Source organism: Bos indicus x Bos taurus, chromosome 10, assembly GCF_003369695.1.
Source record: "Bos indicus x Bos taurus breed Angus x Brahman F1 hybrid chromosome 10, Bos_hybrid_MaternalHap_v2.0, whole genome shotgun sequence".
Taxonomy (NCBI): Eukaryota; Metazoa; Chordata; class Mammalia; order Artiodactyla; family Bovidae; genus Bos; species Bos indicus x Bos taurus.
In genome coordinates, this window is record NC_040085.1 from 19,485,946 (window position 1) to 19,510,903 (window position 24,958).

At 40.3% G+C, this 24,958-nt stretch overlaps 2 protein-coding genes across 2 annotated transcripts; both read left to right on the top strand.

Annotated features, from left to right (window-relative positions):
* Window positions 1–9,114: 9,114 nt before the first annotated feature.
* LOC113899573 (olfactory receptor 10G2) lies at window positions 9,115–10,071 on the top strand. The gene has a single exon (XM_027552842.1). The coding sequence runs from the start codon at window positions 9,115–9,117 to the stop codon at window positions 10,069–10,071; it is 957 nt and encodes a 318-aa protein (XP_027408643.1).
* A 4,074-nt stretch (window positions 10,072–14,145) lies between these two features.
* LOC113899574 (olfactory receptor 10G2-like) lies at window positions 14,146–15,102 on the top strand. The gene has a single exon (XM_027552843.1). The coding sequence runs from the start codon at window positions 14,146–14,148 to the stop codon at window positions 15,100–15,102; it is 957 nt and encodes a 318-aa protein (XP_027408644.1).
* Window positions 15,103–24,958: the final 9,856 nt, after the last annotated feature.

Sequence of the window (24,958 nt, forward strand, 5' to 3'; positions counted from 1 at the left end):
TTATTGCTTGTAGACTTTTGGATAGCAGCCATTCTGACCAGTGTGAAATGGTACCTCATTGTGGTTTTGATTTGCATTTCTCTGATAATGAGTGATGCTGAGCATCTTTTCATGTGTTTGTTAGCCATCTGTATGTCTTCTTTGGAGAAATGTCTGTTTAGTTCTTTGGCCCATTTTTTGATTGGATCGTTTATTTTTCTGGAATTGAGCTGCAGGAGTTGCTTGTATATTTTTGAGATTAGTTGTTTGTCAGTTGCTTCATTTGCTATTATTTTCTCCCATTCTGAAGGCTGTCTTTTCACCTTGCTAATAGTTTCCTTTGATGTGCAGAAGCTTTCAATTTTAATTAGGTCCCATTTGTTTATTTTTGCTTTTATTTTCAATATTCTGGGAGGTGGATCATAGAGAATCCTGCTGTGATTTATGTCGGAGAGTGTTTTGCCTATGTTCTCCTCTAGGAGTTTTATAGTTTCTGGTCTTATGTTGAGATCTTTAATCCATTTTGAGTTTATTTTTGTGTATGGTGTTAGAAAGTGTTCTAGTTTCATTCTTTTACAAGTGGTTGACCAGTTTTCCCAGCACCACTTGTTAAAGAGATTGTCTTTTCTCCATTGTATATTCTTGCCTCCTGTGTCAAAGATAAGGTGTCCATAGGTGCATGGATTTACCTCTGGGCTTTCTATTTTGTTCCATTGATCTAATTTTCTGTCTTTGTGCCAGTACCATACTGTCTTGATGACTGTGGCTTTGTAGTAGAGCCTGAAGTCAGGCAGGTTGATTCCATTCTTCTTTCTCAAGATTGCTTTGGCTATTCAAGGTTTGTTGTACTGGTGTGGTTGCCTCTGAGTTTTAGAGCAGCTGGAAAGACCTCACAGTCACCGTGTCTATCACAACACAGAGGTAAGAGGCAAAGTCTTTCATGTGGAGTTCCTTCAGAAGGAGGTAACTGTGTGCATCAGAGCGTCTAAGGAATGAAGAAAAATGACCTCTCGTCTCCAAACCATCCAGAACATTGTAAGAGAGAAACACAGGTGCTCCACCATCGTGTTGCTGGTACCAGAACAGTCCATTGAATCCAGATGTCTGGTAGGTGCAGTTAACCTGGGCAGAGGCTCCTTCTATAGCCATCAACTCAGTGGGCTGCTTAACGCCTTTTCCTGCAGAGCCTATGAGAAGATCCATGACCATTATCAGGGTAGCACTCCAGGAAACCACATCATTATTAAAGAGGATAGTTCTCACATGGTCACAAAAAAACACTGCCTTTGACGGAGGAGTTCCTTAGGTAGAAATAAATGCTGGTAGAAAGACACGGGACAAGGATGAGGATGGGGACAAGGACAATTAGCACCACTAAGATGTATGGGGAAAGACTCTTTCACTACAAAAGTTAGGAGTTGTCAGCATTTATCTGGAAGAAAATTATTCTGAAAGTTCCTGGCAATGTTTGCTAATAATTTGAGACTCACCTCTCACTGTCAGGGAAACACAAAGAAGGAAAAAATTCCACATCTGCTACAGGACACCACAAACCAGGCGCTGCGTCCTCCGCACCTGTGCCCCTGGAGCCAAAAGAAGGCGGGTTCCCTCTCTGTGGTTGAGGGAGGAAATCTCAATCTGGATGCAAAACCCAGAAGAAAACACAGCGGGTGGAGCTCCTTTCTTGAAGGACTGAGCTTCCGTGAGAGCAGCTGTGGGTTTAAGCTTCCATAGGAGCAGCTGTGGGTTTCCTTTCAGGAGTGTCTTCACGTGAACATTTTCTACTGATGAATCCACAGGTATTAATCTATGTGATTTTGTGAATATTAAACATTAAAATTGTGTATAAAGAACAGAGGTGGCAAACAGGAAGAAAGGCAAAGGCAGAAGTGGTCAATTTGACAATACTGAGAATTTGTCTTTCTGAAGGCAAGAGAAAATAGAAACAGGAGTGAGATTAGAGGCAGGTTATGCACACGGTGTGTGTGTGTGTGTGTGTGTGTGTGTGTGTGTGTGTGTGTGGTGGTGCTGATGGTGGTGGTATTTGTGACAACAAAGAAGAGATGGACATGTTTTTCTACCATCTAAATGTATCTCCCAACAAAGAGGCAATGAGATATTTTTTAAAGATCTAAAGAAATATAAGATATCTATCTGTACATATGTATGAATATAGAAGAAGAGATGGAAAAACAAAGGAAATTATTCACTTTAGTTACTTCAGAAAGTTGGGATTAAAAGGAAATGGTGAGAATATTAACCTGTTCTCATACACTTCTGTTTTGACTGGTAATTTTTATGTAATAAAGTGAGAAGTTGAAAGAAATCGAGAGAAAAGGAGAAAGAGAAGAAGGCTAGAAAGGAAAGGAAGGAAGGGACCGAGAGAGGGAAGGATGGAGGGAAGGAAGGAAGAAAAGAGGGAGGGAGGAGGGAGACAAGGAGAGGGAAAGCTATATTTCAAACTACTTCCCAATTGTCACAAAAGGAAATTATGTCTTCAATACATAGTTTTCCCAAGCTAATGTACCCCAAGTTAATATAAAGATAATACAGTATCTTTGCTAAAGAAATGTATACCTCTCATGAGTCCTCTGGATTTATTTCTATTTACTCCACCTAGCAGACAATGGCAACCCACTCCAGTACTCTTGCCTGGAAAATCCCACGGACTGAGGAGCCTGGTAGGCTGCAGTCCATGGGGTCGCTAAGTCAGACACGACTGAGCGACTTCACTTTCACTTTTCACTTTCATGCATTGGAGAAGAAAATGGCAACCCGCTCCAGTGTTCTTGCCTGGAGAATCCCAGGGACGGGGGAGCCTGGTGGGTTGCCATCTATGGGGTCACACAGAGTGGGATACAACTGAAGTGACTTAGCAGCAGCAGCAGCAGCAGACACAGCACTTGGTTTTAATAAAAAAAAAAAAAAGACAACACCGTCATCTTGTGGCCAGATGTAGCACTGCAACTTTGGTAACAACAGTTTAAATGAATCTTAGAAATCATCCCATCTTTATACAGCTTTGTTGTTTTACAGTGGAGGCTCCTGAAGCTTATATCACACTCCAAGCTTCATTTCTTCATTTCTAGCCAGTTTCCTAACGTTACCCAGATTAAAATTCAGTTCAATTCAGTTCAGTTGCTCAGTCGTGTCCGACTCTTTGTGACCCCATGGACTGCAGCACACCAGGCTTCCCTGTCCATCACCAACACTCGGAGCTTCTCAAATTCACGCCCATCAAGTCGGTGATGCCATCCAGCCATCTCATCTGCTGTCATCCTCGCCTCCTGCCGTCAGTCTTTCCCAGCATCAGGGTTTTTCCAATGGGTCAGTTCTTTGCATCAGGTGGCCAAAGTATTGGAGCTTCAGCTTCAGCATCAGTCCTTCCTATGAATATTCAGGGTTGATTTCCTTTAAGATTGACTGGTTTGATCTCCTTGCAGCCTAAGGGACTCTTTTGTAAAATAAACAAATGAATATCCAAAGCCACTTACACCAGCATATGCTGCCTAGACCTGCACATGCATGTGAGAATCAATTTGAGGCCAAATCAACCCCTGGTAACTTTAAATTTGAGGTTCACATTTGAAAGCAATGCTTTTTTCTGCCCACAGCATTTAATATGTGTAACAGTTTCACCTACTCATTCATTCATTCAAAAGTATTTATTGAGAACTTACTATATGTCAGGCAATGTGTGTGTGTTGGGGATTCCTTGGTGAGCAAAACTCCCTCCTCTCGTGGAGCCTACGTTCTAGTGAGTGGAGACAATAAACAAGTAAAAAAGTAAAATATAATTTGTCATATGATGCTAAGTGGAGGGGGAGTGAGAGAGTCAAGAGACCCTCAGTGATCAGGTCACATGTGAAGAGAAACCGGAAGAAATGATGGAGGATCCCTGATGGGTATATGGGGGAAGAAAGTGATCCACTGAGAGATTATAACACCTCTAAGAACCTGGAAATCATCCAAAACTATACTGGCGAGGTAATCCCCCACAGTCCTATTTCTGGAGGTCTAGGAGAAACATTTCCTGCTCTCTTCCCTCAAAACAAAATAACGAGGATTTGGGGAGGGACAATCTCATTAGGGAAACAGGTTAGAGTAGTAAATTCCTCTGAGGTTAAAATATTTCTTCAAATCTCTTGACAGTTTTTTTTCCCCTTTTATTCAGAGTGAGAGAGGCAACAGCTGATGAAAGGCAATGTAAAATATGACTCAAGAGATATAGAAGTCACAAACATCAAAGAGCCCTGAAAGGCAGGTGCTCGCAAAGATTCTAAATATTTATTTGCCAGGCAGAACTCCTGAAAGAATCCTAAAGGTTCCCAACACATATATGGGAGCCCTTTACAACAGGTTAGACTGATTCTTTGAAGGACATCTCTCCATGCGCTGGACCATTCAACTCAAGGAGAGCCAGCCTCCTCCACGATTTTGCAGGTCTGTACATGTGAGTCTACAAGGATGGGAAAGCAATCCTGAAACCAGCTCCTTTCAGAATAAGGCCACAAACTAACTATGAAAACTTCAGACATTCTGTTGTTTTTCCCAAAATGTTAATCAGTCTCTTTTCCCCATCTTCTTCCTCAACTCTTTCTCAAACTACTAGCATTAAATTCTTTCTTTCCAAACTTAGGGAATTTCTTTTTGGGGTTGAGAAGTGGTTCAAAAGAAAATGCTATTTTATTTTCATTTCTCTCTCTTTCTCTCATCTCTCATCTGCATCTTTCTATCTCTCTCTCTGGCAGTCACAAAGAATAGAGCTGGGCAGTGATAAAATAATAGATTTTGTGAAGAAAATTCTTTGGTAATTATGCAAACATAAATAGGCCAGATTCTTAGTCTTTCCTTTTTCCAATGAAGATGATACAAAGTAGCATTCCATAAGCAAGCTCATTCTTTTTAACCTTCCCAGGTGGCGCTAATGGTAAAGAACCCCACTTCCAATGCAGGAGACAGGGGTTTGATCCCTGGGCGGGGAAGATCCTGGAGAGGGGGGCAGGGCAACCCACTCCAGTATTCTTGCCTGGAGAATCCCATGGACAGAGGAGCCTGATGGGCTACAGTCCACAGAGTCACAAAGAGTAGGACATGATTGAAGCAACTTAGCACACAAGAAGGACAAGAGCCTCTTCTTCTGAAAAGAGATAAAATATGTCTAGGCCACCCCAAACTCTATCCATTTCCCTTCATGTGCTCGGTCACTCAGTCTGTCCAACTCTTTGGGACCCTATGGACTGTAGCCCGCCAGGCTCCTCTGTCCGTGGGATTCTCCCTGCAGGAATACTGGAGTGGGTCGCCACTTCCTTCTCCGATCCATTTTCCCTACTCTGCCCTAGCTCTACCAGGATGTTTAGTTACTGAATGGATAATGAAGAAAAGGGAATATACTCTCCAGAAACTGTTTTGGGGTGGGCCTTGTCCTAGGGGTAAATACAGAAGTCCTCTGATCCCAGTGTGTCTAACACAACACTAAACCAGTCTTCATTCCTCCTCTTCAGGATTTTATAACTGTTCCCAATAGCCCAGCTCCCAAAATTTAGCTGTAGAAATTCAAAGTTTCAAACAGTCTGATGGAACGCTGCTCTCCTCTAAGTCTTTCTAAATGGGAAGGTTACTGCAAGAGATATGCTCACAACAAACTGGCCTGATTTGGGGATGGGTAGTAGAGGGATGGGAGGCTCAGAAAGCAGCCCAGCTCATGATCCTGTGGGTCCATAGAGCTCTCTAGAAGGTGCCCTTGTTCTCCTCCAACCTGGTCCTTATCTTCTCAGTGTCGCTTTTTCACTACCACCCCCCACAGCCTTTCCCTAGAGTTTCCAGGATAATTGATTTTCAACCGTGTATTGTTTATTCTCTAATATCACTGGACCCTTATTTTCAGGTGTTTTTTTATACTGAATTTTAACACTTTGCTATTTTTATGGGCTTTATATTTCATTTCTGACCATTTTACCACATGATTTTAGCAACATCAAAAAGTCTAAAACTTGGGAAATGTTTAGTTTGTTACCTGATTGGCTAAACTAAAATTGTTTTTCATTTTTTGAAATTCTTTAAGTCTGTCTATTCCTTTACTTTAAATATACTAAGTTTCCATAGCTAAAGAACAGGAGCAGACCTAAAACAAAAAGACACATAAAACTGCAGCAAAGGGGCCAGGGAGGGCTTGGGCGGTGGGGGCAGACTGTTTCTCTCATGGAGAGATTTAATCCTTCATCAAACACATTACCTGTTTCTTCCAAATCCACCTTCTGGAAATCTACTCTGCCCATCTCTCTAAATCACAGATTGCCCTCCTATGCAGCCCCGGAACACCATACCCAAGTCAAAGCCGCCATCCTCTCCCAGAACATAGAGGTAAAGGAAACTTTCATCTAACAGGGCATCTGGGAGAGGTGGAAACAGATTTATGCACAACAAATGGGAAAAATCAGACTGGAAAAGCAGATAAATTAAGGTGAATTTTTTCACTATACATAAATACATATTATGGAAATCCTCCAAACAATTCTCCCAGTGCTACAGTTCTGTCTGATTTGATATACAATTGATTTTCATAAAACACTTCAGGAATGTATTGCTTGCCTAAATGGAAGCACACTGGTATTACACATATATATTGGCAAAAATAAAAATTACCTTGGCTCATTATTTGCATTTTAAACATAATCTTAATTCAACTCTTTCTATCCCTTCACTGTATTATAGCCAAATAGTCTTCCGATTAGTTGTCAAATAAATCGAAGTGTCTTCCTGAAACTCAGACAGTAAAAACCTGGTGTTTCTTCTTTCTTTGCAAGCAGAGGGTATGCTTAATATTTTCTATGGCTTCTGAAGAACCAGGTTTATTATGTATCATTATTACTATTAATAGCTCTTAAATGTTAATATATTAATTATGTTATTTTATAAAATAACCACAATAAAATATCTTGATGACTTTCCTGATGGAGAATCTACTAATACTCCCACATAATTTATAATTAATCTCTATTATATTAATTATATATATTAATATTATATTAATTCCTTCCTGAAAATAGACATTTAAGTAACAAAGTTACTTTATTGCAAAATGACAGATGATAGCACTCAAACCCTAGTAGGGGAAAAATCTCTCTCAAATAGAATATTTGACAAAATAAATGAAACAAACATATGTCATCGCTCTGTTTTTTCTTATCCTGTGGATTAGGTACTTCAAATTCTTTTCAGGTCTTCAGAGAGCGTTATTGTATGGTAAACAGCAATATATAATAGACCCATGAACAACACAGGTTTGAGCTATGCAGATTCACTTATAACTGGATTTTTTTCAATATAGTACCGTATTTTCAATTTACAGAGATTTTAATTAATTAAGTTAGAGGGAAAGTCATGAAAAGTTTGTTCCATTAGTGATCACAACATGTGGAATCAAAAGGTCCAGTCCTGACTCTATCCAAAGTGTTTATGCTTCCCACCTCTTGGTAACACGCTTATCAATTTCTCTGTGGGGTTTTGGGGTTTGTTTTTTTTAATTGAAGTACAATTGATTTACAATGTTATGTTAAATTGTGCTGTACAGCAAAATGATTCAGTTATACATACATATATATACATTCTTTTTTTATATCTCTTTCCATTATGATTTATCACAGGCTATAAATCAGTTTGTTTGTTTGTGAGGCAGAGATAGCAATACTCAATTTTTAACAGCACAGGGGTCAGTGCCTCTAACCCTCATGTTGTTCAAAAGTCAACAATATATCTAGACCAAGATCTAGCTATAATTCTATATATATGTACAAACTGAAGATTAAGTCCTGCATTAATCAAAGCTTGTACAATAAACAGTAAGAATTCCTCTGAAACACTTTACCAAAAAAATCCAATCCCAAACCAATGAACCACATAAATCAACCAATAAATCTAAATGATATCCTGGAGCAATAAAAAATGTGAAAGGTCTTTGGAGTTTTTTATAACAAAACTAGACCCATAATGCATCAGAATGAGATGGTTCCTTGCCAGCCAGGGGGAGTGCCCATGAGTCAGAGAAAGAAGCACTGTGTCCTATCAGTAGGATTTGGCAACATTTATTCAATCAGTTTCCTAGGTAGTTTAAATGGTAAAGAATCTGCCTGTAGTGCAGGAGACCTGGGTTAGATACCTGGGTCGGTAAGATCTCCTGGAGAAGAGCATGGCAATCCACTCTAGTATTCTTGCCTGGAGAATTCCATGGATAGAGGAGCCTGGTGGGCTACAGTCCACAGGGTTGCAAAGAGTCAGACACGACTGAATAACTTTCTTTCACTTTCATTCAATCAGCTATTCAGAAAATAATTATCACCTTTACTGTACTAGAGAGGATGACTAATGGAAGAGACATTAGACAACTTAGGCAACAGCAATATAATGTGATACGTGTTCTGAAAGTGTAAGCATGGTCCTTGGGAAACAGGAAAGTCCTTTTGAAGATGAGGCCCTCCAAACACAGTCCTGAAACAAAAGTGGGCATTACATAGGTGAAGGGGGCAGAGAGGCAGTGGGTGCACATGTTCCAGGCTGGAGCACTGAACTGTGAGAGCACTGAGGAAGTCTGTGCATCTGAACATCAAGAAGGGATTACAGTGAGTATGATGGAGTGGAAAACAAGGACCAGAAAATGAATATTTTTGCACGCTATGGTGAGGAGATGCGATTTCAGCTGAGGACAAAGAGGGGGCATGGCAATGATGGTAAGTGGAGGAACAAGTAGATGAGGTAATTCTGGGGTATACATTCCACACTCCTCTGTCTCAGCCTTAGCTCCTCTTTGGTGAACATTCTTTTTGCTTGAAGTTAATGATACTGCCTATCATTCACACACTCTCCTGTTCCTTGATCTGCCAAATTATACTTCTCAGTAGATAAGAGTTTCCATTCATCTAGAATACTAACCAGCCTGTGGGTGATTTATCTTATCAAGTAAACCAAAATGACTAATGACAATGCCACCTTCCTTTTAGAAAAAAAATTTAATAGTATTCAGTTTATCTCATAACTCTCTGGCATTAATCATCAGGAAAAAGCATTCTCCCATCACATCTCTGTGTTGTATTTCCCTTGCCTGACTGCATCATTCATCTTAGCAGACTACAGAAGAACATGGGAAAGACTAGCAACACATCCCTGGACACTGTGGTGACAGATTTCATTCTCCTGGGCTTATCTCACCCCCCGAGGCTGAGGATTCTCCTCTTCTTGCTCTTCTTCATCATTTACATCCTGACTCAGCTGGGCAACCTCCTCATTTTGCTCACTGTGTGGGCTGACCCAAAGCTCCACACTCGCCCCATGTACATTCTCCTGGGCGTGCTCTCATTCCTGGACATGTGGCTCTCCTCTGTCATCGTTCCTCGGCTAATATTGGATTTTACTCCCGTCAGCAAGAGAATCCCATTTGGTGGCTGTGTGGCTCAACTGTATTTTTTTCATTTCTTGGGCAGCACTCAGTGCTTCCTCTACACCTTGATGGCCTATGACAGGTACCTGGCAATATGCCAGCCCCTGCGCTACCCCACGCTCATGAATGGGAGGTTATGCACCATCCTTGTGGCTGGAGCTTGGGTGGCTGGCTCTGTTCATGGGTCCATCCAGGCCACCCTGACATTCCGCCTGCCCTACTGTGGGCCCAACCAGGTGGATTACTTTATCTGTGACATCCCTGCAGTATTGAGACTGGCCTGTGCAGACACAACTGTCAATGAGCTTGTGACTTTTGTGGACATTGGGGTAGTGGCCGCCAGTTGCTTCATGTTAATTCTGCTCTCCTATGCCAACATAGTCCACGCCATCCTGCAGATACACACTGCTGATGGGCGGCACCGAGCCTTCTCCACCTGTGGCTCCCACCTAACCGTGGTCACAGTCTACTATGTCCCCTGTATTTTCATCTACCTTCGGGCTGGCTCCAAGAGTCCCCTGGATGGGGCAGTGGCTGTGTTTTACACTGTTGTCACTCCATTACTGAACCCCCTCATCTACACACTGAGGAACCAGGAAGTGAAGTCCGCTCTGAAGAGACTAGCCTCAGGTAAAGGGGCTGGGAGTGAAAATAAGTAACTAGAGGCTCAGGGACTACCTACATCACCATTAATACCTTTCTTTTCAGAAGTTGCTGCATATGGCAGATGTTCAAAAGCTGATCATGATCTAAACTGTACTGAATTTAATTCTCTTTAGAAGAAACTTCTGAATTCTTTGGATTCATAATCTTTTCATTTCATTAAACTCGGCCAAATTGGTTTTACATTATTTGTTTGGAAATAAATGGATACACTCCTTCTACCACCTTTTGATTACCTTGTGAGATAAGAAAATGTCTTTCAAAGGTTAAATAGGATGTCAACTTCTTTGAGGTAAATTATGCCAGAAAATGTGAAAGGGAAAAAATAAGACATACTGCTACCATAGCCTCTTTTTCATCCACTTTGCCCCTAAACCTAGACTTCTATAAATTCTGTTATTTCTTTGCTTATTCATGGCATTAGCATTCCCAAGCACTTCAACCCAGAAATACTGGATCATCTGTATTTCCTTCCTGTCCCTTACTCTCCCCATGTGCTAAGACATCAAATTCTATCCATCTTTAGGAAGTCTCTCTTAATACCTAACTAGTCACATGTATATATGTATAACTTCTTCAAAGTGTAGGCATATATAGGATGAATTTCAACATTGTTTACATTAGGGATTGCAATGGGAAAGTGGAGTAAAGGGATTTTATTTCTTGTACATCTCTGTGCTACTCAACATTAAAATGAGCAAGTTTTGTTATTATATTTAAAAGAAACTAAAAGCAGATGAGACTTGAAAGAAGAGAGACACAAGAAGAAGAAAGAGATGGAAAAAGAGGAAGGAAGAAAAGAACAGAAGAAAAAAGAGTAAAAAAGGAAAGCCTCAAACATATCTTAAACTATATATTAAGACATTCCAGAAAAGAGTTTCCTATGATCTCTGATATATATGTTTTAATACCCACCAGTCTCTGATTAATACAATTTACCATCAAAGGCAGCTACAATAAAAAAAGACAGACAATGACAAGTGTTGTCTATCTGTGAAGAAATTTGGTAATATAAAATGGTAGAGCCATTTAAAAAACAACTTGGCAATTGTTCAAAATGTTAAACATAGAATTTCCGTATTCTACTCCTAGGTATATTCCAAAAGAAATGAAACCATATGCTTACAAACACAAAAGAAAAACTTGTACATGAGTGTTCATAGCAGCACTAAAACATCCTAAATATGTAACCAAATAAAATATCCCTCAACTAATAAAAAGATAAACAAAATGTGGTATAGCTATAAAATGGAATAGCAATCAGCCAGAAAAAGGAATGGAGTTCCGATACATACAACTACATGGATGAAACTTGAAAATGCTATGCCAAGTCAAAGTGACCAGGCACAAAAGGCCACATATTACATGACTTCACTTATATGAAATGTTCAGAATAGGCAAATCCATAGAAACAGAAAGCAGATTAGCGTTCACCAGGAGTGGGGTGGAAGAGGGTTTTGGGACAAATGAAGTTATTCAAGAGTTAGACAGGAGTGATCATTCCACGACTTTGTAAATATACCAAGAACAATGGAATTGTACAGATTGAAAGGGTGAACTCTACAACATTTGTATTAACTTCAATAAAGCTATTCTTTTTTAACTTGTTTAAATCAATGTTGATACATATTGGAGAATTCACTATAGTTAAAATCAATACATTTTGGAAAAAAAAAAAACTATTTATTGAGCTTTGCTGTGGACACAGTCCTGTTTTGCAACCTGTTGTCTGACTGGGATTTTGAATCTTTATTGCTCATTTTTGTCATGCAAAGTCAGCATCATCTCCCCTCATGGAAGGCCTGTGGAATCAAGAATGTTGAAGCTACTCTGGGCCCATGGGAAAGTCAGGCTTTCCTTGGCTTTCATGAGTGTGTATTAATTCCTCACTTACAGCTGAATCCACCCTCTTGTATACCAGCAGACTTGTCCAGCAGTCAATGGATAACAAATGTGTTGGAAGCCATGTAACGAAGATTAGTTCAACCATTGAAAATTAAGTGCATTTTCAATGCATTTTTCGAGTAGAAAGTGGGTGAATGCGTGGTCCAACAACACTTCAAAAAAAAAAGGATCACAGAAATGAGAGATTATGTCTTTCATCCAACAGATAGTGTTGTTCTCATAGTTCACTTTCTACACAATGTAGAAATGATTTCTGCTTGCTGTCACAGCAAAAAAAAAAAAATAATGAGGATCAGGGGACTGCAGTTCTCTTGAGGGAAATGTTCTGGTTAGAATTTCCAAGAGGTAAATAATTTTCTATAAATCTCTTGACATGTTTTGCTAAAAAAAAAAAAAAACCTCAGTCAAAGGAGATCCAGCTAATAATTTAACCAACATAAAATCCAAGACATTTAAGTAGAGAAGTCACAATCTACAAAGAGCCTCCAAGGGCAGAAGGTCTCACAGATAATTAATAGAGTCAGTGTGTCAATTCCATTCCAAAGCAAAGATCCAGGGAGCCATCACCACAAGCCCAGAAGATGCTCTGGAGGAGGCTGTCCTCACCTGCAGGGCCATTCTACCCAAGAAAGGCCAGCCTCCACCAACATTTTGGTGCTGTATTCATGTGAGTTCAAACCGGAAAGCATTTCTAAAGTCAGGTCAGTTCACAAGAGGAGCAAAGACATAGTTTAGAAATCACAAAAGTTTCAGAACTTTATCAAAAATCATATTTAGGTTGTCTCTTTTCCTTATCTTTTTTCCTTACTTCATCCTCTGCTCACAGAGTTCATATGATAAGTGTATCAAGTCTAAATGAGCCTCTCTCCAGATTTGGGAACTTTCTTCTTTGAACATTTTAGCACTTATCTTTTATTTTCTCTATTTAGGGGAGAAAGGAAAGCAGCATAAATCATGCAACAGACTCAGTATTACAGAGCAAACACAGAACGAGTTCCCTAACCCTTCTTCCCCCAGGGATGAGTACACTGGGTGAACGTAATTGAAGTTTGGAAGGCCTTCCGTTTCAAGTACCTTTCCTTTAAAAAAAGAAAAAGAAAAACTTTTTCTTTTGTATTGTGGTACAGCCGATTAACAATGTTGTGATAGTTTCAGATGAACAGTAAAGGGATTCAGCCATACATATACCTGTATCCATTCTTCCCCAAACTCCCCTCCCATTTAGACTGCTATATAATATTGAGCAGAGTTCCATGTACTATACAGTAGGTCCATGTTGGTTATCCATTTTAAATATAGGAATGTGTACATGTCCATCCCAAACTCCCTAACTATCCCTTCTTCCATCATTCCCACCAGCAACCGTAAGTTCATTCTCTAAGTCTGTCTCTTTCTGTTTTGTAAGTTCATTTCTATCATTTCTTTTTAGATTCCACATATAAGAGATGTCGTACGATATTTCTCCTTAAAGCACCTTTTCTTAAGCAAGATTTTTTTAATGCGCGGGACAAAGACACTGACAGGATAATCAGAGCGATAAAATATGGATTCTGCCTCCCGACGGAATCCAAACGCTGTTCACTGTCCTTGCTTTACCTCTCTGCTCATGCTGCCTCACAGCCTGAAAGGGCTGTGATCTGAGTCTTGTCCAAAAGATTAGCAAGGTTAAAAGACCCAGTGACGGGTCCTTCCACATCCTTCAGTCCTAGTGATTTATATCATCTCTTGACAGGAAGAGTCCCAACCCAAAATGTCCCACACAAAACCCCAGTTCGTTGTAGACATGCCAGAAAGAGGCCAATCCTTTGAGATAATCTGATTTCTTTCAAAGTGAAAGAGACATTGCTAGCAAAGGGCTCAAAGTGATTGAGCCTCTGGGTGAAGGGGAGCCAAGACAACAGTTTATCCTATGACTTTCTACCTGACCTAGTAGGAAGGTCTCATTTCTCCCTGACTTTGCTTTTTCATTGCCACCTTCTTACATTCCATGCCCAGCAGCCTCTCCCTTGAATGCCACGCCAAAAATACTTTTTATATAAAATGTAGATGTGTTCTGTTTACCTCCTAGACTCTGGTCATCAGACAAAAGTATTCTCCCATCACATCTCTGTGTTGTATTTCCCTTGCCTGACTGCATCATTCATCTTAGCAGACTACAGAAGAACATGGGAAAGACTAGCAACACATCCCTGGACACTGTGGTGACAGATTTCATTCTCCTGGGCTTATCTCACCCCCCGAGGCTAAGGATTCTCCTCTTCTTGCTCTTCTTCATCATTTACATCCTGACTCAGCTGGGCAACCTCCTCATTTTGCTCACTGTGTGGGCTGACCCAAAGCTCCACACTCGCCCCATGTACATTCTCCTGGGCGTGCTCTCATTCCTGGACATGTGGCTCTCCTCTGTCATCGTTCCTCGGATTATTCTAAACTTTACTCCCGCCAGCAAGAGAATCCCGTTTGGCGGCTGTGTGGCTCAACTGTATTTTTTTCATTTCCTGGGCAGCACTCAGTGCTTCCTCTACACCTTGATGGCCTATGACAGGTACCTGGCAATATGCCAGCCCCTGCGCTACCCCATGCTCATGAATGGGAGGTTATGCACCATCCTGGTGGCTGGAGCTTGGGTGGCTGGCTCTGTTCATGGGTCCATCCAGGCCACCCTGACATTCCGCCTGCCCTACTGTGGGCCCAACCAGGTGGATTATTTTTTCTGTGACATCCCTGCAGTATTGAGACTGGCCTGTGCAGACACAACTGTCAATGAGCTTGTGACTTTTGTGGACATTGGGGTAGTGGCCGCCAGTTGCTTCATGTTAATTCTGCTCTCCTATGCTAACATAGTCCATGCCATCCTGCAGATTCACACTGCTGATGGGCGGCGCCGAGCCTTCTCCACCTGTGGCTCCCACCTAACCGTGGTCACAGTCTACTATGTCCCCTGTATTTTCATCTACCTTCGGGCTGGCTCCAAGAGTCCCCTGGATGGGGCAGTGGCTGTGTTTTACACTGTTGTCACTCCATTACTGAACCCCCTCATCTACACACTGAGGAACCAGGAAGTGAAGTCCGCTCTGAAGAGACTAGCCTCGGGTAGAGGGGCTGGGAGTGAAAATAAGTAACTAGAGGCTCAGGGACTACCTACATCATCATTGCTACAGCTCTTTTCAGCAACTGCTGCATGTGGCAGTTGTTCAAAAGTAGTTTTGGTTTAAGCTGAATAGAGTGTAATTCTATTAGGAAGAAGCTTCTAATGCTATGCTGCATACATGCTCAGTTGTGTCTGACTCTTTGTGACTCAATGTACCGTAGCCTATCAGGCTCCTCCATCCATGGGATTCTCCTCGCAAGAATACTGGAGTGAGTTGCCATTTCCTCCTTCAGGGGATCTTCTCAGTCCAGGCATGGAACCCACATCTCCTGCATTGGCAGGTGGATTCTTTACCACTGAGGCACCTGGGAAGTCCTGCTAGTGCTGTATTTAATCTCATTAAATTATCCGTCACTTTTTTGCACTTTTCTGGGGAAAAGCACAGTCTACAAACAAAGGTTGAATACGAGGAATAAATGCTCTATGTAGAAAGGGGGATTACACAAGCCAAATTTGAGAAAACCCAGCATAATGCTGCCCATCTACTCTTCATCCCCTTTCTTCACTCCTGGTTTCCCAAGCCTCTGGGCATTGAGGATTGTTTTGCTTATCTCAAGGCAAATCCATCCATCCAAGCACTTGGTGCAATCTCTGCACAGACTGTCTCCTTCCTTCCAGCCCCTCTTCACCATACGGCAATTCACTTAATTCTGTTTGCTCTGCTTCAGGAATATCTCTCTGCCTTCCTAAGTGGTCTCTCTCCTTATCATCCTCATCCTCATTCACACCACTAGAATAAGTTCTACTTTCTGAAACATAGAACTAAATACATCATTTCTTTCCTTGTAAACATTCACTAGCTCTCTAACATATATAAATAAAGCCAGACCTCAGCTTGGAATTTAGTCCCCTGCAGTCTGATCCCAATATACCTCATCTCCCAAGGTCCCTCCACCTCCCCTTTCTCTCCTACTCCCATTAATTTCCCTGCTGCTGCTGCTGCGGCTGCTAAGTCGCTTCAGTCGTGTCCAACTCTGTGCGACCCCATAGACGGCAGCCCACCAGGCTCCCCCGTCCCTGGGATTCTCCAGGCAAGAACACTGGAGTGGGTTGCCATTCCCTTCTCCAATGCATGAAAGTGAAAAGTAAAAGTGAAGTCGCTCAGTCGTGTCCGACCCTCAGCGACCCTATGGACTACAGCCTTCCAGGCTCCTCCGTCCATGGGATTCTCCAGGCAGGAGTACTGGAGTGGGGTGCCATTGCCTTCTCCTTAATTTCCCTGCTACTCCTTAAACATTCCCTATCCAGTTAGCCCTCCACATCCAAAGTTGATTGAATCTGAAAATGTGAAACCTGTGGCTATGGATGCCATCATATTCAGAGTACTACACCATCTTATATAGGTACTTGAGCATCAGGGGATTTGGTATAGGGGGACTCCTGGAACCAACCCCCTGCGGGTACTGGGGATGACTGTACTTTCCTGTTTCTGAGCTTTTACTTATTCCTGTGTGAGAAATACCTTTCTTCCCTCTCCACATTGATAAACTGATGTCTTATGCTTCCTACAAGGCATAGGAGGATGGGGAGGACCTTTATTTCTACAGGAAGCTTTCTCTGATTTTCCCAGTGAAAACTTATATCCTCCTTGTATACAAGGACTTGTATTCCCATAGTCCTTTGTATTTTATAATAGCACTTATCAGGTTCCTCTGTCCATGGCATTTTCCAGGCAAGAATACTGGAGTGCGTAGCCATTCCCTTCTCCAGGAAATCTTCCCAACCCAGGGATCAAATCCGGGTCTCCTGCACTGCAGGCAGATTCTTTGAGCCAGCAGGGAAGCCTGAAACAATAATCACAGGCTGGTGTGTGTTGTATTCAAATTGGAGTCCTTGGAGAAGATAAAGGGCATTTCACTAGTGTTTGTGCCACAGCCCCCTTTTCCCTAATATCTACTAACTGGCACTGTGGTAGAGATAGCTACCTGCCCACCAGAATCCAGTCTCTCCTTCTTCCCTAGCCAGATAACTGTAGATGGAGCAGGGCTTCCAAGTATGGTCATATTTCCGAGTTCTCCCAAACTGAGTAAGAGAAGAGTTTATGTGTATGTATAATCCTTCCAGGTCTGGCCCTCAAACGTGGCACAGGAACTTTTCCATGATTTTTCCTACTCTGAGCTGAAACTGGCATACAACAGGGACCCAGCTTCATCAGCAGAACCTTGTAACCAAGTGGAAATGAATCACCTGCCAGCTTGGAGCGTTCACTTAAGAATTTTAAGTGAAAGGAAAATAGACCTCTAACTTCTTTAATCCACTGATTTCTTACTGAGTTACTTTGTTAGCAGTTTCATCTCATCCTAATTAATACTTTATTCAATCAATAATTTTTAACTGAAAATTAAAACAGCACTGGGAAAGTCTTTTGAACTTCATTCAAATTATCCAAAGCACCCAGAAAACTTTTTGGCCAATTACTATAATGCCCAATAGCCATAGATCTGGAGTCCACCTGTTCCATCATTCAGTGGGCCAGTCAGTTAATCAAGCAATGTCCTTCTGACCAGGTCAGGGTGATATAAATGACCTTGATTTATCCTTTATGATCTGTCCTGCTCTTATCTGGAGAAACAAGAAATACAGGGCAGTATATGAGCAGGTGTCAATAACTCCTTCCAGAAAATGAAGGACCAAGTAAATATGTTCTTTCATTTGCTGACAGTTTTTTCACCCATTTAGATGTGTGAGGTCATAGTAAGCCAATTTGAGGGGAGATTTTTTATTTTACTTCAGTGAGGTACATATTGTATAAACATTACCATCTTAATAATTTTTAAGTGTATGGTTCAGTGGTATGAAATACATTCACATCATTGGGCAACCATCATGACCACCCGTGTCCATAACTCCTTTCACTCTATAAAATGGAAACTCAACACCCATCAAACAATAACTCCTATTCTCCCCTTCCACAACTCCCTGGCGATCATCTTTACACATTCTGTCTCTATGATTTTTACTTTCCTAAATACCTCATACAGTGTTTGTCTTTTTGTGATTGGCTTATTTCATTTAGTATAATGTCTTCCAGGTTCATCCATGCTGTGGCATATTGTGGAACTTTCTTCAATTTTAAGGCAAAATAATATTCTGTTGTGTGTATAGGCCATATTTGTATTTCCGTTGATGGACTCTGAAATTGTTTCCACACTGTAGCTATTGTGTATAATGCTACTCTGAATATGGGTCCTCAAATATCTCTTTGAGACGCTGCTCTCAGTTCTTTGGGGTATACGCCAGGAGTGAAATTGATGGATCATATGGTTATTGTATTTTTAATTTCTTGAGGAACCACCACGCTTTTTTCCACAAGGGTTGTACTATTTTTCGTTTCCACCTAACACTACACAAGAGGTCCTATTTCTCCACATCCAGACCAGCACCTGCTGTTTTCTGTTTTTCTGATAGTAGCCATCCTCATGAATGTGAAGTGATATCTCACTGTAGTTTGGGTTTTCATTTCTCTAATAGTGATGCTTAGCATATTTTCATGTGCTTTTTGGCCATTCGTATATCCTCTTTAGAGAATATTCTGTGTATCTCTGTTAGATTTAGTTGGTTTAATGTGCTGAGTCCTCCATTTCCTTATCTTCTCTCTGGCTGTTCTATACAAGTGGATTAAACTGTCAAGTCAAAGGCAGAAATTGACAGAATAGATTAAACACTTTATCAAACGATATGCTATGGGCAAGAGACTCAGTTGAGAGACAAAGACACAAACAAGTTGAAGGTGAAAGGGTGGCAAAAGATGCCAGAGACAAGGAAGACATCACATAGTAATAAAAGTTTCAGTACAGCAAGAACATATAACAATTATAAACATTTACATGCCTAATAACAGATCATCAAAATATATGAAGCAAACCTAACAAAGCTGAAGGGAGAGATACACTGTTCTACAATGATAGGTGGAGTCTCCAAGACCCCACTCATGATAATGGATAGAACAGCCAGTTAATAAAATAAATAAGTCATGGGGATGAAAAGCACAGAATAGGGAATATAACCAATAAATATTGTAATAATTTTAAAAGATGACAGATAGAAAATAGACAACATGGTAATTGCCCCCTAATTTATATAAATATTGAATAACTTTGAAACTAATGTAACATTATATGTCAATTATACATAAATTTTCTAAAAAATCACTGCCCAGAGAGTATGACAAAGTATTAGAGATAACAACTAGATTGGATGACTTCTCATGTTCCTCTAACCCTGAGATTCTGTGCTTCTTCTATGTGGTTTTATCTGAGCACCTTAGTGTTTATGAAGTATGAGTTCATAAAATGTGAATGTACCACTATGAAAACATTTTCGACCTGTAACAACTACATTGGTTTTTCCTTCCTTTTTTCAAATTTGTTTTTGGAAGAGAAAAGAAATCCCAGATGTGAGGTTATCAACAAGCCCTGTTAAGCCCCATTGCCTTTGTTCCACCTGATGTTACAAAGCTGGAAAAAGCTTTTAAAAACAAAAACAGGAAAAAGCTAGAAACTAAGGGAGTTCCCCAGGAAACAAACCATAGATACTGGTTTTGTCTTATCACAGGGGTGCTATTACAATATTCCCTAAGCCAGAGGTCTCACACAGATTAATTAACCCCAGGGAAAATAAAAGAAGTAACAGACACAAGAGACCAACTTCAGCAGTTACCTTCAGTGGGAGCAACAACTCTTCCCCAAGTTTATATAGAGACTGGAAGAGGATGTCTACATATTACCAGGCAAATAATAAATCAAGTTCAATAGTTTGGTCCTTCATTTTGATCCAGCCAGAACTAACTAATTGGGTCTTCCACCATAAGTTCTTCACAATAACTTCTGCTGAACCTTGGATCCAAAGCCATTGAAATCTCTCTCGGAACAGATTTATATCTCTTCTTCCGGGTTGAAAAAGAATTTTCTGTAGATGCTGACACCTCCAGGTAAAGGTGATTCTCTCTCCGCCAAATAGCACCTGCCCTAGTCCTATCCAATTTCCCAGAGTTAAATGTCACCTACAAGACTTGATCACTGAAGTGCTAAAAAAAAGAAGAAGCTATTTCCAAATATAAATGACTGCAAAGTAAGTTTCAGATATAGATAAATCCTTGGTCCAAACACTGTGTAAGGGGTTTCTCCATCTATGTCACTTTACTTCTTATTGTCTTTCCTTGCTTCATTAGTCAGTATTCTTCTCTTTCATCTCTCCTTTCTCTTTTAGAAATTTTCTTTACTGCCTGTTAAGTCTTAACTGTGGGACTCCCAGGTGGCTCAGTGGTACAGAATCCGCCTGCCAATGCAGAAGACACAGATTTGATCCCTGAGTCAGGAAGCTCCCCTGGAGAAGGGAATGGCAACCTATTCCAGTATTCTTGCCTGGAAAATCCCATGGACAGAGGAGCCTGGCAGGCTTCAACCTCAACCCATGGTGTCCAAAGAGTCAAACATGACTTAGTGACTAAACATGCGTGCACACACACACACACAAGTCTAACTATACAGTTACCACATAAGCCTTTTTATATCAGGATAAGTCTCCCCAAGCCTCTATTAGCTATGTCTTTCTACAAAGCTACCCTTCAGAAGCTCATTCACTGCCTACACTCAGTGTCAACCAGAGAAGGTAAGAGCATCTTGGAGTTCTCTGGTGGTTCCATCTTTGCCCCTTGCTCTTTAGTCCTTGTCAAGTCCCTTCTCCCACCTGTAAGATAGATACTTTACCTAAAATTTGAAGACTGAAAGATGGATGTTGAATAAAACTATAATCTGATTTTTGTGATAGTGACTATTTTAAACAGATATTTTAAATTCATTGCTCATACAAGTGTTATATTTTAGTTTCATTTCTCAGACAATAACTCAAATTTTCTCATCTCATTGAATATATGTATATATTCATTCCAATGTTATTCCTCTTTATATTATTTTCAGTTTTATATGTCTTATTGTAAAATTCAGAAAATGACAATAGATTATATGTTTTCCAAGTATTTGGAATGATTTTTATAGACTAAAAAATTTCCTTGAGTTGATTTTCAAAAAATGATGGATTTTTGAATGGTCATTTCTTTGTGGCCATTTGAGACATGGTGACTGGACTTAAATATGTAATTTGGGACCAGAATTAAGAAAAATTCATTTATTGAAATGGGGTCAAGCTTGTGCCTTTGCCTAATTTAAAAAGAAGTCTACCCTCTGGGGAAATCAGCCACTAACAAATTTTTAAATGATCGATATTATAGATTTATAGTCAGTTTGTGGTCCCTAATGATTCCTATACTTTTTTCAAACATGTTTGTACTAGATGACCCTCTGCATTTTAACCAGGCCACAATTCAAAAATACATTGCATCAATATCTTCATGGTTTAGATCTCTATGAAATGAAAATATTGCCAACCCCCACAGGGAATGGTCTACTTTTTAAAGAATTGCTCAGTGTAATAGAATGCCAGACAATGAAAGAAGATGGACAAGAAGATGGATTCACAGATTCGGGTTAACAAAATTTGACTTGTTTAGTTTTAGAACTTGCACTTAATTCTACTACATCTAGTTTTAGAAACAGAGCAGTAACACCAGGTTAGAATCTTTGATAGAATGAACCTTCAAACTCTTAAAACTGTTATTTAGATCACAGACAAGTCTCTGGCTTCAGGACACTGAGGGTTGATGTTACAAATGAATTTTTTAAACTCTTGATGATTTAGCAATCTTATATAACATGATTTACTAAAATATTTTGGCTTATTTGTGGGAAGGAATGTAAAGTAAAATGTAGAAATGAGTACTAGACTGAAAAGTATAAAATTTGCTTGGAGTACTTAGCACTATCCAACTATGGGGATCCTTTGTCATTTAACGCCTCAAAGCATCATGAGGACACCACAGAGATATCAAATACCATCACTATTCTGAGTTCATACCACCCTAATCCTCTGAGGTTTCATCAGTGCCATGTTTTTTCTGTTTGCACTGTATTCATCTCTCTGTCTCTTTCTCTATCTCTGTCTCTCTGGCTCTCTCCCCTTTCTCTCTCTCTCCCCTTTCCCTCTCTTTCTCAATCTCTCTTTCTCCTACCCTTCCCCACCTTTTTCTCTCTCCCATCCTTCATCTCTCTCTTTCTCTCCAATTATATTATTGAAAGACTTTAAGGCATCTTGGACCCCCATCTGGGATATTAATGAATCAGAATAAGTAGAGGGATATTCACCCAATGGACACCAAGTTCATGCTTGGAGACCTATGATAGCTGGCAGTGGCACAAGGAAGAAGGTAATGACATACCAGAGGCAAAAGGAAGCTTTCCTATTAATCTTTGTGACTAAATGCAAAAGAAAAAGTGTTAAAGAATCAAAGAGCAAAGCTTAGTTGAAACTGGAATGAAATCACATTTATTACAAACAAGGCTACATCCCTTCCCCTCATCCCTCCCATTGAAATGGCCCTAAAATCTAAGAGTAAGATTAGGAAACATGATTCTTTCTAGTTCAGTTAAACAAGAATCATCAAGTATGTGTGGACTGGAATTCCCTATTACAGGAAATCCCCGAAGAAATAACAGTTCCTAGAGAATAATTCAGAGAACAGATAATGGTCCCTAATGCAAACAGGAAAATGATATAGAAAACAAATGAAAAAATGACTAGGGAACTCTAAGTTAGGAAAATGTGTTGAAAAGAAGGGAGCCATTGGAAATAATAAAGGCAATCTAAAAGAGATACAGACTCAGGAAGAGAATAATTAGAGTAAAACTTTCTTGATATATCTTCACTACTGCCCAGAAAAAAAAAAAAAAAAAAAAACTGTTGTGTCTGAAGAAAAGATTAAAGCATTCCCTTAAGTAAAGGGACTATGTAATTTACTAAGTGTAATTCAGGGACACCTATTGCAGGATAAGTGTGCTCCATCAAATTCTTCTTGCTCTGATTCAAAACTTAGAAATATACTGTACATTTGATCCCTAACTTGGTTTCCAGAGGCCTTGGTATTAGTGAGTATTTACTCTGATTGGTAAGTAAACCATTTCAGTCATGGGAGTGAGATCTCCTGTTATAAACTAACAAACTTATTATTTGATTTACAAGTCATTCTCTCAAGCATTTGAATAGCATCAACTGATTTCCCAATGCCTGATTCCTCTCAGAAGACCTGACCAAATCAGGTTTCTAAATCTTGAGAGTTTAACATCAAAATGTTGATGTCATATGCCAGGAAACTATAATATCCCATGACAACCAGACCAGAGCAGCTGCCCAAGCTTATTCAAACCAAGACTACCGTTGGGCACAGTCGTGAATTTGTCAAGGATGTCACTAGTAACTTAAACTTTCTGCACTTTTCGAAGTTGGGAATTAGGAAGAGGGGGCATACTTGTAACCTTGGCATCTAGAAGAGTTCTGTGGTTGACTTTTTGAAGTTCAACCTCACTGCTTTCCTGCAACTAAAATATTTAAAAAGTCACAACTGCTATTCCAGTCACTTGGAAAAAATGGGGTAGAAGGATTTCCTGCTTCTTTTCTTAAATTCTATAAAGGAAGGTTAAATAATGAGGGTTAACCTTTGATAGAGCATAGATATGACAGGTTTAGGTCAAACATTCATTGAAAAGATTTTTGAGTATAGCTACCCATTATTTGTCATTGTCAGAATTGGATCTTGAGTTTCACTCCCCATCTTAGTAGCTTCAGTAGGGAAATGAAAACACAGAGGAGCAATCAAACATGCTCAAAACCAAGAGGCAAACTGATGACCCAGATGCATTATAATACTGTATTCACTTTCAGGGTTTTCTTTCAGCAGCAGGACTCTCTGTCCATGATGTCTTATTCAAGGGTTGCCACTTCTGAGCTCTTTGTATTCACAGGAACTGGAGCACAGGTGTGAAGGTCAGGGGACTGTTAATCAGAGAGTTCCTGACAATCCCTGTTAATCAAACTCCCTTTCTATTGCTCCAGATAAAAATCAACCAACTCATTTCCATTTCTTTCTTTCTTTCTTTTTTTTTTTTGGTTACCCCATGAGGCATGCAGGATCCTAATTCCTCGACCAGGGATTGAACCCATGCCCCCTGCATTGGGAATGCAATATTAACCACTGGACTGTCAGAAAAGTCCCTCACTTAAATTTGTTTGACACCTAACCTCAACCCATGAGTTTAGATTACAAGAGAATCATACAACTATGGAGAGGTTTTCTTTTAATTTTTAAAAATTTTTTAATTAGAGGGCATCACCGACTCAATGAACATGGGTTTGGGTGGACTCTGGGAGTTGATGACGGACAGGGAGGCCTGGTGTGCTGTGGTTCATAGGGTCTCAAAGAGTCGGACAAGACTGAGTAACCGAATTGAACTGAACCGAGAGGATAATTGCTTTACAATGTTGTATTGGTTTCTGCCATACAACAGCAGGAATCAGTCTTAAATATACATATGTCCCCTCCCTCTTGAAACTCCTTCCCACCCCCTACCCCATCCCACCCCTCTAGGTTGAGATCCCTGTGTTATACAGCAACTTCCCACTGGCTGTCTATTTCACATATGGTAATGTGTAAGTTTCAGTGCTCCTCTCTCAATTCGTCCCACCCTTTCCTTCCCCTGCTGTGTCCACAAATCTGTCCTCAAATTCTGTGTTTCTATTCCTGCCCTGCAAACTAAAACTTATTAATCCAACCCTTTTCTTCAGGTGGGGAAATGCCAATCAAGGGGTTGGACTGAAAACTTGAAATAACTCTTCCACAATGAGGATCATTTTCTCTGTTCTAGCCATTGTGCTCTCAGCCTGCTCCTCTCATTCTTGCTTGTCATCCTCACTTCTTCTTTAATCTGATGTCTCACTAC